The sequence below is a fragment of the Mesoplodon bidens genome (assembly GCF_964165515.1).
Source record: "Mesoplodon bidens genome assembly, chromosome: 6".
NCBI classification, from domain to species: Eukaryota; Metazoa; Chordata; class Mammalia; order Artiodactyla; family Ziphiidae; genus Mesoplodon; species Mesoplodon bidens.
In genome coordinates this window covers 69,917,815-69,938,164 of record NC_138162.1, presented here as the reverse complement: position 1 = coordinate 69,938,164, position 20,350 = coordinate 69,917,815, and the positions used below count along the sequence as shown (strand labels likewise).

Below are 20,350 nucleotides of genomic sequence, written 5' to 3'. Positions count from 1 at the left end.
TTTTTAAAATGAAATCCTCATTTCTCTTGTGGTTTGAGTGTCTTATAAGGAGACACTCACTCTGCCCATCTCACGCAGCTTGGTGAGCATCACAACGATGGTGGAATTGTGCTCCCACAGCATCCGCCAGAAGTCTTCGGTGGTCTCTGCCAAGGGCCCCTGGGTAGCGATGTAAGCTTTCTGTTGTCTGAATCACAGAGAATGAAAATAGCACGTTAAAGTAATCAGAAAACATGCAAAGGCTTCGCATTTGATATGTAAACATCAAACCAGGTAATAAAAAATGAAAACATTATTAATGCTATTGCAGTAAATTCCCATTAGGATTGTGTAATCAAATAAGAACACTTAATACATTTTGGGGATTTTGCAAAAGAAATTGCTTTGTTAATATTATGATGTATGTCTTTATCATTGTTATTTAAACTTCAGAGCAATGCTAATAGCTCAATTTCATGTGTCATACAAATCACTTAAGAAACAGTTGTGCAGCTTCATTTTGTAGAAATGACTCTTACACAATCTATTAAATTTATATAATATAGTACAAACAGTTTATTAACTCCTTCCACATCCAAATGACTTCTGAAAGAAGAGTGCACATGGACAGATTAAAAACTCTGTGACTGCTTCTTCTTACTCCTCTCTAAAATAATAAAAAAGCGAATACCAAGGGACTGAATGCTGACCTCTGCAGAAAGAAAACACTTTGAATGGAGATGAAATTCATGCTGGCTGTGAAACTAGGGCACATGTAAATATCAAGGCTTTGGACTGTCAGGGGAGCAAGAGTGTGTACCTGTATCCATCAATAAAACTGGCATTGATGTAATCAGATCCTTCTACTCCTCGGATAGGCTGCAGGCATACCCTTGTGGATTCATATGGCATAATATTAACAAGGCGATTTTTGAATTTATTACATGGAAGATTGGCACTGATGAATCTTGAGGTGTGAGCTTTAGAACTGGCTAGACGCTGTTGTAGGAAAAAAGAAAAAATCAAAGATAATTTTAGCCTATAGCGTGACTTCAGTGTACCCAAGATTCCCTCATTAGATACAAAGATTTTGTTTGCTTTTAAGCAAAGGACTCTTCCAACTGTACTGCTTTTCACTTCTACCTAATGACTCCATATAGACTATGGAAGTTTTAAATATAATTATGTTCTGAGAGTATGATCTCTCAGTTTAAATTAGGGTCCAAAAGAGCTCTAGGTATTATTAGGAAGCAAAGGATAGAAAAGGGAAGGAGGAAGAAAGTGTTTTACAGTCAGACACCTGGGGGAGAAGGTCAGGTGAATCTTGTAACTTCACACATTTGAAAGGTTCAGAAGGACAATTCCAGAATGACTGTTCCTGAATTACCACATCACATCTAATATCATACCTTAAATTCGAGCTCCATCCCTGTGACATTCTCTCCTGTTTCTCTTTGTGTCAGCTTCTGAATGTAGGCATACAAGTTTCTAGCCGGCACTTCGGTATCCCCGCAAGTCACTGCCTCCGACAGTGCATCGTGGATAAAGATGTACTGGTCTTCTGTCTGAACCATGTAATTCCTCTGGGCTCTCATTAAAGTTACATGGCCGTAAATGTCTACAGTTTTTTCATGCTTTATTCTTTCTAACATGGCGTCTATCACAATGAAACAGCCAGTCCGGCCAACTCCCGCGCTACAAGGAAAACAGAGAAAATAAAGGTCCAAATGAATCTCTTGGGGAACCAACACATCATAACATTATTCTCATTACTTTTAATTAACGACATTTTAAATCCATTAATTCTACTCAAATAGCTACTGTGATGATTTGGGGGCATTCTAAACCAAAGGGTAGGGAACAAATTAGCAAGTAAAAGGTGATTGCTTTCAAAATGTAAAATTATTAAATCTATAACTACTGTGCTCCTTGATCATGTAACACAAAGCAGACATTAGTTTGAAATTATTATGAAAAAAACACATTTAGGCTTTTTACATTAAAAGATATTTTAAAAACTGGTCAAGATCGAACTAGGCTTTATCATTTTACAAACTATTTCAGTTCAATTTATTAAAAAAAGGAAAAAAAGAAAACTAGTAAATCATTCAACTTGAAACATTTCACACTCTAAAACTCAGTGAGGAAGTTTTAAAACCAATCTAGTGGGAAGTATATAATTAAAATATTAAAATGTTGCTGCATACTCAAAATAGTGCAGTGTATTCTCAATGGAAAGAAATTCTTAATAAAAAGCAACCACTAGAGAGTGTGGGTGTGCTTCTTGCTTTTACTCCTTTTTCTTCCAGAGTTGAATGTATTTTGAAATTTCAGGTGAAATTCAAGTATTCTTTGTGGGAAAATAAAAACCTCAGTCTTTGTTACTGAAGAAGCTCTGAGGCATTTTTAAAAACTCCATTACTTATATGAACTTCTGGGTTGTTCTCCAGTTGGTGGGAACTGATTCAAAGAAGAGGAGGTGAGAGATCAACGAAGCACAGTGACAAGTTCTGCCGGCAGCGAGACAACCTAATTCACTGAACTGGATTACAGAGTCAGGTGGTTGGAACATTGGAATTTCCTCGAGTGTGGGAAAGAATACTAACAAAGTAACACATCTGTGTTCTTAAATCCAAGGTAAGCCTTTTATTGTCTCTAATTTTATCAAACCCTTTTGGCTGAGTCCACTTATGTGTCACGTATGGCTGAATCCGAATGTTTTTCTCCTTCTGATCATGGATGCTTACCTGGCTGGGAAACATGTAATGAACAGGAATAGGTATATACCAGCACGTTAGACACCAAGCAACAGACAGCCTCCTTCACTCACTACGTGCCAGTGTTCCCCGTCATTTGTATTTCTATGTGCTCATTTATTTGTCCACCTGTGCACTGATACATCCATCTCTTCATTCAATGAGCAGTGAAGTAAGTACTTTGCTAAGTAACATAGGAGTTACAACATTAAAGGTGACTTAGATCCTACCTAGAGCTCAGATTATCAACGGAGATAATACTTTACATAAATATTTATAACACAAGAAAAAAAGGTGTGTTGGTTTGTGGATGATGTGGCATTTGAACCGAGTTTTGAAGGACAGGAAGGATGGGGAACTGAGGAGACTGAAATAGCAAAAGATATAGAATGGCTCTGGGAGCTGCATGTAAAATTTTCATAGGCCTAGTGAAGCACAAGTGCAAGGGATGTACCAAACTTCATATAAACGAGTTTAATGAGCACTAGGGTACCTGATTCAACTGCCAAGTGGCTGTCGGTGGTAAGTGAGCATTTTGTAACAAATATCACCTTTATGTTGCTACTGAGCAGTATAGATCAAACCCAGCCTCCACATAGGAGCCCTGAGGTTCAGATACTAGTTTATGGGGAAATAGGATATAACCACTATTTAAAAATTGTTTACTTTTTTTGTCTTGTCAGATGTAAAAACTGTCAGTATCTAGTCAGAGAGCCTCTGGATACTGACTCTAAGACTCCATTCAGGGTTTAAACCACAAAGTGACATGACATTGAAGTGTAATGCAAAGCCTCTGGGAACAAGAGTCTGAGAGATGATAGCACATTTCCTAGCACAAAACAATTAGAAATCTGATACACTGAGGTCCACGAAGTCCCTTTTTCTTTTGTTAGTTTTACCAGATACCTGTAAGATGGCAAGTTTTCCCTTACACTCCCCACCTTCTCCCTCCCCCATACCCCCAGCAGGATCATAATTACCCTCTGTCCCAGATCCCTGTTGTCTTAAATACCACCCTACAGTCCCAGTCACATCGTATTATTAGTCAGTCTGGTAGGGCCACTGTCTGCAAGTAATGAGCATATCTTGAGAGCAGGAACTGCATTTTCTGTTTTCTGTGCCCTGCACCAAGCATGCAGTCAGTGTGCAATAATGTTTGTGAAAAAGTGAGTGAATTAGTGATTGGCATGAGAGGACTTGTATAATGAGCATCCTATCCAGATTTGGTTACCGGATCCCTCAGTCAGTGGAAGAAATCCTACATTTGATAAAGGTTCAGAACTATGTGGAGAATACCTGCAGACTCCACACAGTGTCTGACAGGGAAGAGGGAGACAGGAAAATGCTTTGAGTGGTTTCCACATATTGGTCTCCTGATAAGCCGTCACACTGCAAATAAAGAAACTAGGTAAGAATTAGCCTGGAAGCCAGAGGCGGCCTCCACATTTGGTGTGTTCTAAGACTAAATAAATCTTTTTCCTTTTTCTGTGTTGTCTTTCTAATTGTGCATGACTTCCATCTAGATACAATTTCATGCATTTCTACCTAGTGGAAGACACACTGTAAGCCATATAATGGAACCCTATGTATCAAGTCAAATCTAGACAATAGCAGGAATATTTTCTCCAAATATGCATCGGGGGCCATTCCAAATGTCTGGATGATGCATGGTTCTATATTCTGGCAAAAAGATACTACAGAATCTTGCAAAATTGGTAGGGATTAACTCCAGACCCTAACAATATCAACCTCTTCATGGTGATAATAATTTTTTTTTTCCAAAAAAAATGAGGAAGGAAAAAAATCAAACATGTGCCTGTGTCCACCTCATGAATTGTGGGAAGAAAAGAAACAAAGAACAGAGGCTATGACTTGTGCAAAACTTATTTTTTTCCTCTTCCAAACACAAAATATTGTTAACAGCCCAATCTTGCTATTCATATGGAAGAGAGGGAAGAAAGTGTCCCCTGGAACTTACATGTTACCTCTTTTCTATGATGAAGAGTTCTTAGGGGTTTTAAATGTTAGAGGTGTCGCTTAGCTTGAAGCAAGACCATGAGGTTCAAAATACTTTGTCCAGATACCAGTGGCTGGGTGTCCCTGAGACAGTCACTTAACCTCTCATTTGTCTGTTGTTCTTAAATCATGATAGTGATAATTAACTCGTTAATTATCTAGTAAGTTTTAAAGCTGAATTAAACATATAGAGTGTTTTGCAAACATAAAGAAAGATGCAGTCGCTTTGTAGGTACAAACTCCATCTAAAAATTCTACCTCTAAAGCTGATAACAAGAAATAGGAAATGTTAATGCCGGGAAACTTTTGATAGAATCACCACAGGATCATTTGAGATCAGGCTTTCAAAATCTTGCTTTAATCTACCCCCTCAAGCTTTTCTTCCTTTCCTCCCCATATTTCCAATAATAATACCTTACGTTTGAGGAAGTTTCTGCTTTCACACATATTCTCAAGGTAACTGAGATGGCAGTGAAACGCCTTCTCACCACAGGGCTCGGTGTCCTGGAGGTATTCAGCAAATGTCTGTCAGTTTCCTTTCCCCTTCAATGATTCACAACCTTCGGGAACTTCCCTGAAGTCGTAGAGCTAATGGTAAATGGCCAAATAGGGACTCAAATGCAGGTTCTGAGATGCCAAACTTTAGCACCCCATTTCAGGGCATCACCGTTACTTCACATGTCTTCCTGCCATCTGGGTAAGCAACAATTGCCAAACATGGAAACTTTCTTGTGACCCATCCCTCTAGAACATTCCTTTAGTAGTGTTTAACTCTCCCTAATGAAAGTTCCTTGAAAAGCCTTTCTTCCTTGGTTTCTATGACTCTGATTGAGGGATTATGTTGAACATCAGATACTCCCCTTTGGGTTGATGGTAGGTAGGGAGGAGATTTTATAATGATCTCAAATACAAAATAACCTGAAACATGTTGCATATGAAATTAGCCAAAAAGATCTGTGACTCACGTAATGGTTCCATCGACTCTAGGACAGGGTAGAATTTCTATCACGTTGGAAACCACAATCAAAGATCAACTCTAAATGTCATCTTTGGAAATCTACTGGCAGCTCTTTAGACTGTGCCTCAGTATGTAATGTTTTCTTCTATCTGATTCCTGTACTGATTATCCTCCTGCTTCTCTGGATTCTTCCATCTGCATCTCTTTCTCTAATTTACATATTTCTGCCAGCCCCGCAAATGGAGATAATATCCCCAAAGTTCTGTGCTCCTTTCTCTCATTCTCCTTCATGGTTCAGCAATAATCTTCAAACCAACAATTCCTAAAGTAATAGCCCTTTCTTTGAGCATAAGGGAGACCTATATTTCAAACTGCTCTCAGGTTTCTCTAGAAATAAACATATACCAAGAATCATCAACATCTTCTCTGCTCAGATTCGGGTCATTCGGGTCTAAAATACAAGGATCAGCTTGCATTGTTTTTGCCTTTTGCCCTGCACGGTAACAAATTATAAATTTCTATGCACTCAGTTTCTACAATTTTATTCATCTGTCCATCAGTGGTGTGCCAGAGCTGGCAAAAGTCAATTGTTAAATTCTCAGACATCCTGCTTAAATAATTATATTAAAAATAAAGGTAACACTCAAAATACATTGCTTCTTAATTATTTTACATTTATGCCCTTGGTGAAAATATTATATAATGGTATGCTACTGAGTATCTCTCCCCAGCTTTTGGATTCAGTGATGTCATATTTGTAGCCTGGAATCAGCCATTGTGAGAGTACTTACACCAAGGTAATTGACCAATAGTATTCCCTACCTCCAACCCCTGCCACCCCAAGCTGGTGGTTACATATTACCAGCACACAGACTATCCTAATTCATCTATTCCTACCACCACCCAGGGACAGACAGGAAATGCTCATTACTTTGTTCTTCCATGCTCATTTGCTATACTATGCTCTTTCCTAAGATTCTGCAGGCTATTATCCCACAAATATTTACTGAGTGCCTATCGCGTGCTAAGATATCAGGGCAGTGGTGAACAAAACAAACATCATCCTTGCCTCATGGAGATGGCAGTGTAGTGGGGGAATTTGATATTAATAATCATATGAATAAATATATAATTATAAATCTCAACAACTGTTGTGAGGTAGATGTGTAGAATCCTGGAAGAGCACCTTTGAGAAAGTGTCATTTAAATTGATATCTGTTAGGAACTGGATTGCGTCTCCTCAAAATTCATATGTTGAAGCTCTAACCCCCACTGTGAGTGTTCAAAAGTAGGGTCTTTAGGGAGGTAATTCAGGTTAACTGAGGTCATCATGGTGGGTCCCTAATCCAGTAGGGCTGGTGACCTTGTAAGAATATAAGAGACTCCAGAGATCTCTCTCTGTGCACAAGTATGCAGGAAAGGCCGTGTGAGGACACAGCTAGAAGGCGACCATGGTAAATTAAGCCAAGAAGAGAGGTCTCACCAGAAACCAACCCTGATGGCACCTGAGTCTTGTACTTCTGGCCTCCTGAACTGTGAAAAAATAAAGTTATATAATTTAAGGCACTCAGTCTGTTATGGCAGCCCTAGCGAACTAATACAATACCTAAAGGACAAGGAATGGTTTGCTGAGTGAAGATGGGTGGGAAAGCTTCTGAGGAGAAAGAATATCCCAAGAAGAGACCCTGGAATGGAAAATAGCTTAGTATATTGGAATAATTAAAAGAAAGCCAGGGTGGCTGGAAGGCAGTGAGGGAAAAAGGGCATGTTCTACACATTCATTTTCCATTTTAAGGATTGTGTAAAATTTGTATTACATCTATAACTCTATTAACAGCAATTGTTTAAAATAATTCTGTTTTACTTGTTCATAGTTTACCTTTATGACATGGCTCATCTATTCTTGAGTTCTTTATTTTGTTACATTTATTGGTTTGCTAGAATACGTCTTTGAATAATGCTTCACATAAAATATGCGTGGGTAGTATTATTTCGGATGTCTTATATATCTGAGAAGCTCTTTATTTGCCTTTACACAGGGCCAGCCACTTGGCTATGTGCAGGATTACTGGGCTCCAATATTATCTTCTCAAACTCTAAATATATTGCTCCACGGTCTTCCTTTGTATTTTGAAGAAGTCATGGGCCAGTCTTATTGTTTGTCTTTTAGTAGCAGTTTTACCCCAAGTGCTTGTGGGTTTTTTCATTAACTTAGAGGTTCAATGATTTCATCTGGATGTGTATTAGGCACTGGTCCCATCATTAAATCTGCATGGCTCTCAGGTAATAACAATACTTTTACTATAAGAGTCACAGCTCTCCCTCAGAACCAGGAAAATTAAACATATTTTAAGCTTTCCCACCTCTGGGCTTTTGCTTATGCAGGCTCTCTGTCCTCCTTATTGTGTCCACATGTTGATATCTACCTTACTTCAAGACTCAACTCACATGCTGCATCCTTGACCAAGACTTTACCCTTGGCTTATTTCTCTTTGGACCCTTATGACAATTTATACCAGTTTATTGGCAACTGCCATATCTTATTTTTGTTTTCTGGTTATTATCTTTATGCCAGTTGAAACTCTCCTTTAGGGGAAGAACAACAGCTTCCTTGTCTCTATTGCGTTTGACAGTTTCTCCTGGCAATTTCCATGCCAGGGAACTCAACGGTGCTCAACTTGAGTTGCAATTCTTTTAAAAACGTAAGTTAAAAAATATTGTCTTCTCCTGGATCAATAGCATATACAGGAACATTCCCCCAAAGGCCCCTGCCTTTGCTACATGTTTATAAAGATAAAGGGAGTTCTTATAACTTGATGAGATGGAAACAACCTGTGCTTATGTTTTACTCCAGTTGCTCATAAATAACAAACCTCAGGCACCACATTCTTCTTAAGAAATTGAACGTTGAACATTCAGAGCTTTTAAAAGAATGCCAGCCTACTTATGTTTGAATTTCCAAGTTCCCGCAGCAGCACATATTTTACTTCCTTCTCCAATTTGCTCTATTTTTCACCCATCAGTATCTGAGTGCAGTGCACCTCTCAAAATGAAGAATTGTAGTTCTAAAAGCAAATGCAGGGCTTCCCTGGTGGCGCAGTGGTTGGGAGTCCGCCTGCCGATGCGGGGGATGCGGGTTCGTGCCCCGGTCCGGGAAGATCCCACATGCCGTGGAGCGGCTGGGCCCGTGAGCCATGGCCGCTGGGCCTGCGCGTCTGGAGCCTGTGCTCCGCAATGGGAGAGGCCACAACAGTGAGGGGCCTGCGTACCGCAAAAAAAAAAAAAGCAAATGCATTTTTCTTTGATCCTGAAAAACTTAGCTCCTCATAGCGGCGATAATGATGGAACCCTATTTAGTGCTGTTTGTTTTTCATCATTTCAACAGTCTTCAATGTGAAACATGATAAGAACAGCAAAACTGATAAACCACCCTTATTTTTATCTGTCTTCTGTCGGAGTAGTTGCCAAGCACAAAGACAGATTTTTCTAAATATCTTTGGGAAAAAAAGAAGAGTGCATAACCCTGTGCTTCAGGCTGAGGCCAGCACAATTTGGTACACTTATTATGTTACAGAAAATTCCAGCATGAAGGGAGGAGGACGGCACTTTTAAATCGAGTCTAGGATTAGGTTGGTCTCTGTTACCCTTGGAGTAAAACCAGCTTTCTAAGTTACCTTCGGGTGAGGACAATAATTCCACTAAGGTAAACCAAATTATTGACAAACTTCTGCCTTAAAAAAAAAAAAAATACAGGTTTCAGTGAGTGATAGACATTCCAGTGTTTGCAAGCTGAAAAACTAGGCAATCCACTAAACAAATACGCCTACTAGGAAATTGTTATTACTTCACTATTATCGTTCATCCAGTTACAACATTTGTTTTCAATTTCTAAAAACATGATTGAGTTAGTCCCAGGAGTTGAAATATGCTTAATGTCCTGTGATGCGATACAGTAGTAATGTGCAAAAGGAAAACATTAAGAGGCACGAGGGGGCTATTTTGTACTAAAATCATTCTGGGTATGTGCTTAAAAGTTGGCTTTTCTGATTAATCTGGTAGAGTTTTAATGCTGACCCTTTACTGATACTTCAATGATATGGCAAAGAAAGACAACAGAATTAGAAGATTTTACAGATCATTTAGTTGGGTGCAAAGACAGTACAATATGTCCCCAAAATCATGGTGAGCATTTCATACATATATCAGCTCATGCTTTGATTGGATATTATAGTTCAGCTATAAAAAGAATGGCATTTATGAACTGCAAGACTATTACAAAAGGAATCTAATAGAATGGATTGAGTTTTATGACTGAGATTTATAAGATTAATCAGATGACTATCCCGATAAAACTGTGATGTGATCCTGATATGACTGCTGTTTTGAAACTCTTCTTTTTTTTTTTTTTTTGACAAAAATTAACATTTAACTTAATATACAGCTATACTGGGCATCTCTAGAATATTTAGGGCTCTCTACAAAAAACAGACCCATAAGTATTTTAGTATTACATCCTCTGGCATCTTTTTAAGAATGACCAGAGAAATTATACAGATTTCTTGGGTATAAATATTCATCTGCCTAATTCACCTTTATATATTATTATAAAATAAAAACTAAAAAGATATCTTTGGACAAACTGTCATTGAAATGCGGTAGAATATATCCATGCTATTAAGTAGTTGTTTGCGAGGGCAATTTTGCAGTGTTTTTGAAAATTTAAAATGCACACATCCTTTGACACACACTTCTAGAAATCTTTCATGGAGGTATATGTACACATATGCACAGAGAGTTTTAGAGAATGATTTTCATTGCAGCATTATTTGAAATAGCAAATTATTATAACTAAGGAAATGGTTAAATAAAGTACAGTACATAAATACTGAGAATACCAGGGGCAGTTAAAAGGATGAGGTAAATCCATGTATTGACCAAGAAAAAAATAGATTTCTAAATATGCTGCAGAGCAATATATACATCGTGACAACACTTATATTTTTTACAATTCCACACAATACAGTCATATATTGAATATTTTTATATGCATACCTGTTGATTCATGGAACTCGATCTATGAAGTATACCAATAGTTACCTCTTGGTGGAGAATGGAATTGGTGATGGAGATGGTAAGGAGGCCTTTCACTTTAGATGAAATGTATGATTATTTTTTTTAACAAGGACAATATAATCAGTAATAATGGAATTAAAAAGAAATATAAAACAGTGGATAAACAGTTACTATTATAAAAATATGAAAGATCAGTGAACAGTTGAGGATCCAAAGAAGTAGAGAGAGAAGATGGAACCTCATTCACTCTAGCTTGGGAATACTGCCCAGAGATGGATTCTCAGGAGAAGTCAGGGTGATGCTGGCAGCCCTTTGCAGCCTGGACTTGATTGTGCCATCAGGTGCTGGCCTTCAGCACAGAGAATTCTTAGTACAGAGTTAAAAATAATCAAAAGTTAGGATGAGACCATCCAGGACATTGATCACTCTAGAAAGAAAAAGTGCATTACACTCTTAGGTGGCATCCTCTGATGATCAAACGTTCACACTTCATCAGCAGAGAAGAAGCAGAGACTAAGCACAGAACAACTGACCTGACAAGGATCCTAGTCTATAATATTGAGAGGTCAAGACCCGTCATATTCCCTCAGGGCATTTTATTTTTCCAGATGGGTGAAGGGGGATTTCTTAAAATGAATTACGCCTATAAAAACCAAAATCCACATGGGTCTAATCTGACTTTTCCCCCCAAATATATTGACTCAAAAATCCTCCAAAGACTTTTCTGTATAATCTTGGCTCTGTCCCAACGTTATCTGCCAAACACATTCCTTAGTTTTCTTAAAATGTGATGCTCAAGATAAAGTAGACGGCTAATATGTTTATATAAAGAACACCTGAATATGCCATAGCAGGTTTTATTTTACAGATGGATAGAGGAGGCCATTAGGCAGAGATAAAACAGACTCAGCTGGTTCTTATAATTGGTAGTTGACTTGAATCTGAATGAGGTCAATTGAGTAATGCTATGGAATTATGAGGAACTATATCTTTTTCACTGAAATTTTCTTTGTAAATGGCCATATCGGTTCAATCCATATTGTAAATTTTGTTTAGAATGACACAAAATTATCCACATTTTGAGAGTGGATACAACCATTAACCAGGTCTGCCAAATAAAACTGCACAGGTTGTGTGCTGCTCAACCCAAAGAAAGTACCAATCATGTAGATTATGATGTTTACAACCTGTTCAGATCACACAGCAGGCTCACCATTAGCAACATAAATGATGTTACTCTCGACTCAGGTTAAAGGAGAGTCAAACAGAAGAGCTACTGAAAGGTATTTGGAAAATATTCAAACTTTAGTAACTTTATTTAGATTGTTTTCCAAAGTATATCTGTGTTTTCCCACACGGACAAGATTTGGGGGGTTTTGGTTTTGTGTTTTTGCTTTTTTAAAATGCGATTATCTTCATATAAACATAAATGGTCCAGTGGTTTTCAAGGCTCTTATCAGGGGTTACAAATTGATAGCTCTGTTTTATTTAGTCCTTTTGTTTGATTTACACAAGGTTTTTTAAGGCAGTGAGAATCTCAGTCTCAATACAATTTACCGAATGTCAGGGTCTGCTTCACTTATTTGTATCACCCTGCACTCCTTCAGCAGGCCTTTGTGTTGGTGTTTCCAGAGGCCTGATCTGGCTTCTTAAACTCACAGGTTTCTGAATTAATGCAGCAGTACTGCTCATTGCCTCATCTAACTCCTCAGCCTACTTAGATTTTTTGAAGGAGGAAACTGAGACCTAGGCAGGGTTAGGAATTTGACCAGGATCATGTGACTGTTATTAGCAGAGCTAAGACTTGGGTCCCTGTCTCCTCTTTCCCAGATTCATGCTTCTAGCAATGGAATTTTATTGCAAACAAGACGACAGTTTTCCTTAGAGCTCCCAAGACGGACCCAAGGTCCATGATTCTATCAATTTAGGCTGCAACAATGTTGGTCCAAAAAGGGTCTAAGCTGTGCCTGTAACTGTCCTTTATTAATGAAACGTTAGCTCTCCCATGCTATTCAACTACCCGAAGAGAAAGGAATTAAGTAGCTTTTGAAGCATTGTCAAGATAGATCTTCATGTACCTATGTATGAACTAGTTATACTGATGCCAGCGCTGTTTCAGATAGATGGATGACTTTCAGTAAGTGTAGTATTCATACATGATGACTACTTAATTAGTGAAAACTGGTATTAAATGTATTTAGAATGCCATAATTGTCACGTTTGAGGATAGGAGTAGAAAGGAGGGCGTTTGCCTCGCATTCAGGGTAATAGTAGAAGATGGAAAACAGTCACAAGACTGGGACACCAAAGAGATGAAAGGTAATATAATTCAATTCAATAAATTCAAAATGAGAGATTCCTCTTCTATGTATCAATCACCATGTGATGTATCACTAGGCATTTATGCATTATATGTCTATCCAAGTGATCTGTACACATACCTAGGCAGTGTTAAAACATAGATTCCTGTGCCCTGCCCCAGAGATTCCAGTTCAGTAAGTCTGGAGAGGAACTCAAGATTGTGCATTTCCAACAAGGTCCAAAATGATGCTGATGTGCTGGTTCATGGGCCATACTTTGGGTAACAAGGCTACAGAGGCACTCCTCTTCTAATATTTTTATAAGTAATTGAGGGCCCAAAGATTATCAAATATACTCCTAATTATCTATGCATGTGTGTGTATATGTGTGTTCATATATATATTTTGATCTTTCATTCTTATCTAGGTTTTTTTAACCTAACTGACTTAAACCTTAACATGCAAAGGGGAGAGCACAAAGTCTGCTTTCAAAAATGTATGATTTGCTTTTTTTTTTTAAAGGCCAAATACTTTACTATCTCCAGATACCTGAAAATGTATGGAATTATCTTGTAATAAACCTCAGATGCCAAAAGCCCACCTTGCAAGTTTTCTTTGCAGAAAACAACCCCAATACGAACAAATCAGATACCGTGTAATAGACCCAAAAGTATTTTTTCCAAAGACAGAAAGAAAAATATCCAAGCAATAGAACCCTGATTGGAAAGACGCAATTCAAAGATAACAGAACTATTTTTAAGCTTCATTTTATGACCGGGGGCACAGCAAAATAGTTTGAAACAGAAAATATTCATGCTGATTACATGAAATCAAAATACACACTGTTCAAAGGCAGCCAACATTTAAAAAAATATATGCAGCTTAGTTTATGCAGTGAATTTTAGTGTTCTTTCAGTCTGGGAATATTTCAAAATACACTGCAGGTACAGCTGAGAAAACTCAGTGATACCCCTGTCCAGATCTCAGTTATTTGGTTATAAAAATATTTTCACATTTCCTGCAGATGTCTAGATTCCTTTCTTTGCTAGCAATTTTAATTCAGAACTCATTATTGACAGCTGTTTGTTCTGATAGAACCTAATTGCTCTTTTACCAGACTCAGCTGTGAGCAGACTGATTTCTTATCCCTTATAGAGTATATTATATATAAACATAGACAGGAAAAAAAAATAACAAATTAACTAAATACGTGTGCATCAAATGAATCATTGAGAGCACTGATCAAGTAATATCTCTAACTGCAACAAAGGTCAAAGGAAATTACAGCATTTACAGTTTACAGTATTAAATGTAATTATATAGAAATACTCATAAGCATTCAAATATAGGGATGATGAGTGGCAGCATCTGAAAATTTATTAAAGAAACTTATGAATTACTACATTTGAGTAACTGACAGGGCACTTAGTCTACCGAAGGATTAGCTCAAGGATATCTATGTACCAAACTATATAGATAGAACCTGAGAAGCCTGCCATAACCAGTGCTAGTCAGGAGGAATCAAACATGCTGTGAGATCACTTCGCTGTGCAGATAATCCTTTCTCTGGAGGGGAGAGTTTCTGGCGACACACCAACTCTTTTGCTCTCCAATCACTGCTCTAGACAAGCTGCTCTCCTTAACTTGACCAGAAGAGGAATACAGGTTTGTTGAAGTCAGAGCTATTTCCTCTGGGAGATTCTATTCAAAGGCAATGCCTCATTTTAGCAGTTCCCCAAGAGGTACACGAACAGCTTGGCAATGTTCATTGTATGAAATGCCTCAGCAGCCTCGCTCATGGAGTCTAGGCCAATCTGGGGACCCCAAGCTGCTTTCCTTAGTGGACTGGAATCCCCTGAAGAGGGGTAAACCAAGGGCTGGATTCACTAGAGACCATATAAGCAGCAAATATAGTGCCTTTGAGAAGAGCAATACCTCGTTTTATTTCCTGTGTGTTTGGAGACAGAGGGAATGTGGTGATCAGAGATGAGCAAACTGTTCCTTAGTAAGAAACCCACTCAAAGAAAATGAACTTTTTCTTAACATCAGGGACACTATATGGTGCTTCCCTTTCCGGGGGTACTAAATGCTTCTCTTTGCAGACTTAATCTACCTCATATAGGGAGGAAGATATTGGGAATGGGATGCTGATTACCCCGATAATTCTCCGGGATGCAGCATACATTTCCATGAACACCAGACATAATGCTAATTAGAATGCAAGCCCCAGACTCAACATGTACAAAGTCTGTAAAGTATGTAAATGTAAAGTAACCTACGGGGCTGGGCACCCAGAAAAATCTGATCCATAGCCTACTCCCAGCCTCTCCCCCGACCAAGTAACAATGGAAACCATTTTATTTGGTATTTAAGAATACTGCCACTACGCTTTATTATTCTTTTTTACCTACACAACACAGATTATACCATTTCGCATTGTTGTATGGCTTGGCCCGTGGTATCGCTTTGGATACTGACATTTTCGCTCAATGTTCATGTATCCATCAAATATCTGCTGAGTGTCTGTTTCATGTGGGCATAGCCCAGAGGAGAAGGATGCAATGGTGAACTCCTATACACCATTTCTCATCTCATATCTCTAATATTTGGATGTTACAGTCTGGGGAAGAAATTCAGTTTTTGCCCATGGAATTACATACTCACCACATTTAAAAAGCCAATTTTTCTCTTGAAGGTTCACTTTTTACTGGAATAATTTAAACGTAATAAGTATTGGCCGAATTGAAAAAACTATTTTATTTTCACATAAGTGTGACAGGGAAAGTAGTCTGATGTGATATGCTTGTTTTATGAGGAGTCAGTTTAGCAAATGGAAAGAGCGTGAATTTTACAGATTAAAAATCTGGCTTTTCCAACTGCAAGATGTATGATATTTCGTCATTTATTTATCCTCCCTCAGGCTTCTCATCTGTAAAATGTAAACCCATTCCTTAAGCTTCCTATAAGGCTATTGTTAGCAAAATGTCTTTTAACTAACAAATTCTTGATAAATGTTAATTTCCTTACTTCCTTTTCCTATGAATTAAGGACCTCAAGTTGAATATTTGAATTCATTTAGCCTAATGGCAGAGGAGATATGTAGCCTTCCTGCTCCTACGTGGTTTATATTAAAGACTTACACTAGTGAATTTATGAAACTAATATTCCATTTTATTTCTGATTTCTACCCTCTGAGGGAAAAAAAAGTCATACAACTGAATCAGATTTGAGACTTGGAAGGGACATTAGAGATTATCTAATCCGGTGGTTCTCAAAGTGCAGCCCCACGATCAGCATCATCTGGAAATTTGTTAGAAATGCAAATTACTTCCCTTACCTCAAGTAGCGATTATTATTTGTTCCATCATTTGTTTCTTAATATGTGCATATAGATTAATTCATATTAATATCTGCATACAGATATCTGTATGCATTTTCTTATCTGATCTCCATTTACCAACCAATCCACCCAAATTTCCCTTTCCTCCAAAAAGCCCCAGTCTGTTGCTCACTGCACCAGGTCTGCTCTAGGCTAGGAGGCTATTCTCTAGGATATCTATGTTCTTTTGTGATGCCATGGTGTTGATTCCAAAATAATCAGTTATTTTAGTTAAATAATTTAATTAAGAACATATTAAACTAATGAGATATGATTACAAAATAAGAGTTGTTTCTGTGAAAGCTAAGTTAAATGCTTTGGGAAGACTTACTAAAAGTGTTCCATTACTCCCTCAAAAATACAGTTGTGTTAGGCATTGGTAAGATAACTGTAAATAAATGGAAAATAATTTATAAAAACCTAGAAGGATTCTAATACTTAAGTTGCTGCAAAGCCATTAAGTTCTTTGTCTATATTAAATACACTAAATGTACTAACCATATGTCATGCTCAAAATTCTTAGTCTTAAATTTAAAAACTAATGAATTAATATAATATACAATTATATATTTGAAGTTAATATTAACTGAATGCGTACTTTCTTAGGCTTCTTTGCCTTAATGAGGCTTTCTCTAAATGACCAAGTCTTAACTGGATACATACATCAAGGTTTCTTCTGAACGGCCTTGATTGTTTTAGGTATCTTCCATATAGGTTATTATAAGCCCTTTGAGGAAGATGCCACACTGTTTCCTCTCCATACTCAATAGCTTGAAGCTCTGCACAGTTTAGTTTTAATAAATATTTATTGATTATATTTATCTATACATTTTATTTACTGATTTACTAGACAATTACTCTTAGTAGTTCATGGTCCTGTTTTATCACCGTGAGGCAAATTATCTCATATTATAGCACTTCCTAGAGTACTTTGAGAAAATTCAAGGTTGTGGGGGAAGAGTTCCATGTTTAAATAGGTTTCAGAAATTCCCTCTTGGAAGTTCACAGTGGAAATGATATTTTATAGGGCTGAGCAACTCTGTTGTAAAACAATTTAACTTAGTTTAACCCTTACTTATTTGACTATAGAAAATGTCTTCCACATAACATCCAGTAAAAACTCAGGGTTTAAAGTGCATATACATTGATGGGGTGTCCTGAATTTCTGAGTGACTGGCCTTCTCATGTTCAAACCGTAATTCTGTTTCCATAGACTCTGTTTATACTTCTTGTAGAACCCAGATTGGGTATGAAAATCATGTGTCAGATTACATATGCCAATAATTGTTTGGGAACTGGTCAAATTTGGATTTGTAAAACTGCTATTTCTATTTCTCTTCTGTTTTCTTTTTTCTAAATCAGGTAGCTAATCATTTCTGAATCCAGCTCTACTTTCACAGATCAAAAGAAGTCAGCTTTAGTCAGGGGTGTATGAAGCATGGATGTTAAATAACAGTGGTAGGGCTTAGGATGGACTGAGCCTTAAAAAAATACATTTAATTTCAAAATAAAAGTGCTGAATTAAAAAGAAAAAAGTCTGTAAGCCAAAATTTACTAAGGACAGTTTTGGGAACAAGCTCTTCCTAGAGGGACGTGATATCCATAGTCTGGAATCATTTTAAAACTTGATGCCATATGACTTTAGACTTAGAAAAGCACTGTGGGTAACAGATTATAGTAGCATAAGAGATATAGTCCAGGAGTACTTAACCTGGAGCTGAGAAAGTGGTAATGAGTGCCTTTTACATTAAATATGTCCATGGAATTTGAACATTTACCTGAGATAAGGCTGCTCAGGTTATTAAAACCTCATGTTGAATAGCAGTTATGTAATGAGTTTCTTTTGAAAAACAGAAAATGAACTGCCATTTAATAAACACTGCGTGAAATGTTGATAACTGAAGCTGGGTGATAGGTGCTTGGGGGGTCATTATACATTCTCTCTACTCCGTGGGTTTGTTGGAAATGTCCAAACTAAAAAAGAGTAGGAGGAGCTTCCCTGGTGGCGCAGTGGTTGAGAGTCCGCCTGCCAATTCAGGGGACACGGGTTCGTGCCCCGGTCCGGGAAGATCCCACATGCTGTGGAGCGGCTAGGCCCGTGAGCCATGGCCGCTGAGCCTGCGCGTCCGGAGCCTGTGCTCCGCAACGGGAGAGGCCACAACAGTGAGAAACCTGCGTACCACACACACACACAAAAAAGAGTAGGAAATATGGCCTCTTTTTAATCCCCCTAATATAAAGTTTTTTTCCAAATGTAGGGTCCCTAAGGGTAAGAAATAACAAAGAAGTTGTTTATAACCATTAACCTAGTTCTAATGGCTAAAATTCGACCTAAGTTTTTATGTCATAGCCAAACTGTGGTGTGATGCAGCTTTAAAAAGACACGTGGAACTAAGTGATAATTCCAGAAGTGCTACTTGATAAAATTATCCATATGGAAACATAGGCTGAGAATCCAGCAAAAGGTATGATGACCACCTTAGGAATTGTTGTACCTTTGTACCTCAGGTATGCCATAAAGATTCATTCTAAAAAAGACATCCATGCAGAATTATCTCAAATTTTTAGAAATGTGTTTATTCCTAAGCCTTTAGGAAATATAAACACAACAACAAAGGCATGCATAATGTACTGGACTCCTGTAACTGGACTACATTCACAGAGTTTCTTCCTGAATTCTGAAAAGGTTTTGCTAAGCTTGTGGCTTTACTTTTGTACCCTACAAACCAGTAGGTTTGAGTTTAATTGAACCAAGACAACAAGTGAATTTCAGGCTGTAATACATCAGAGAAAATAGTCTGAAGCCAGGTCAATCATTTCCAGACACACAAAGGAGGGATGAAATGTTAACCATAGGTTATAAAGAATTTTTGTGGTTTGCAACATCATCAAATGTAAGTGGTGAGCAAAAGTCCAGACTTAGAAAGGCTCTCTGCCCAATTGATTAGAATTGGAGTTGGGTGTAGGTTGACAAAGTAAGGCTTTAAAATTTTTATTTGTATTTTTAACCTTCTGACCCCCTTCATCCATTTCCCCAACTTCCACTCCCCTTCTGGCTATCACCAATCTGTTCTCTGTATCTGTGAGCTTGCAGTGTTTTGTTTTTGTTTTCATTTTTGATTTCCACATATAAGAGAGATCATATGGAATTTGTTTTTCTCTAGAATGATTGATCACCTGTGAACCCAAGTTGGGACTGAATTTGAAGGTAGTCAGAGAAAATTTATTACGCTTTCCATAAAACCACAAAATTCCTAACCATCACCATTACCATCATCACCATCACCATCATCACCATCGCCGTGAGTAAATAAGCATTTAATCTACCAAACTTTATGCAGTTTTCCCTTGTAGAGAAGATGCCTTTAGCAAATGACCAGATTGTACTCTACTTTCCTAGAGAAATAGAAACTCAGGTAAGTGATTTGTATGGGCTCTCATAGTTTTAGGGCAGTAGAATATCTCTTAATTTTCTACGTATGCAATTTCCATTTCTCAGCCTGAAAGCTAAATATGCGGTGAAAGTCATAGAATTCTGGTTTTTCTTAATAACACACACTTAGAAGGAAAGCATTAAGATCCAGGAAAGCATTAAGATTTATTTATTACTTTGCACTTTTAAATTCCCTACTATGTATGAACTACTTTAGGAAGAGTTTGACTTTTACTGGGGTTCTAGCATGTGTATGAAACATGCCTCATACTTTGATATGATTTATGGTCCTCTTTTGTCCACATTAAAATCTGACAACCCTGGCTCTTGATAAAATTTAGAGGCTTACCGTTGTGACATACTGAGGTTGCATCTTTTGTATATCTACATTCTATATTCATTTACAATATTCAACCTGAACTTAAAGGATAGTGTAATCAAAATCCTAGCATCCTC

The 20,350-nt window shown here is 37.6% G+C and overlaps 1 protein-coding gene across 4 annotated transcripts in view; it reads right to left on the bottom strand.

Annotated features, from left to right (window-relative positions):
- PTPRD (protein tyrosine phosphatase receptor type D) overlaps positions 1–20,350 on the bottom strand; it is a 2,148,730-nt gene that overhangs the window by 11,111 nt on the left and 2,117,269 nt on the right. For all 4 annotated transcript variants that reach the window (XM_081238160.1, XM_081238163.1, XM_081238162.1 and 1 more), the window contains 3 exons: positions 1,389–1,674; positions 800–978; positions 61–187 (listed from right to left, as the gene is read on the bottom strand). In XM_081238160.1, the coding sequence (XP_081094286.1) occupies positions 61–187; positions 800–978; positions 1,389–1,674 (592 nt within the window). The remainder of the gene's footprint in view (positions 1–60; positions 188–799; positions 979–1,388; positions 1,675–20,350) is intronic.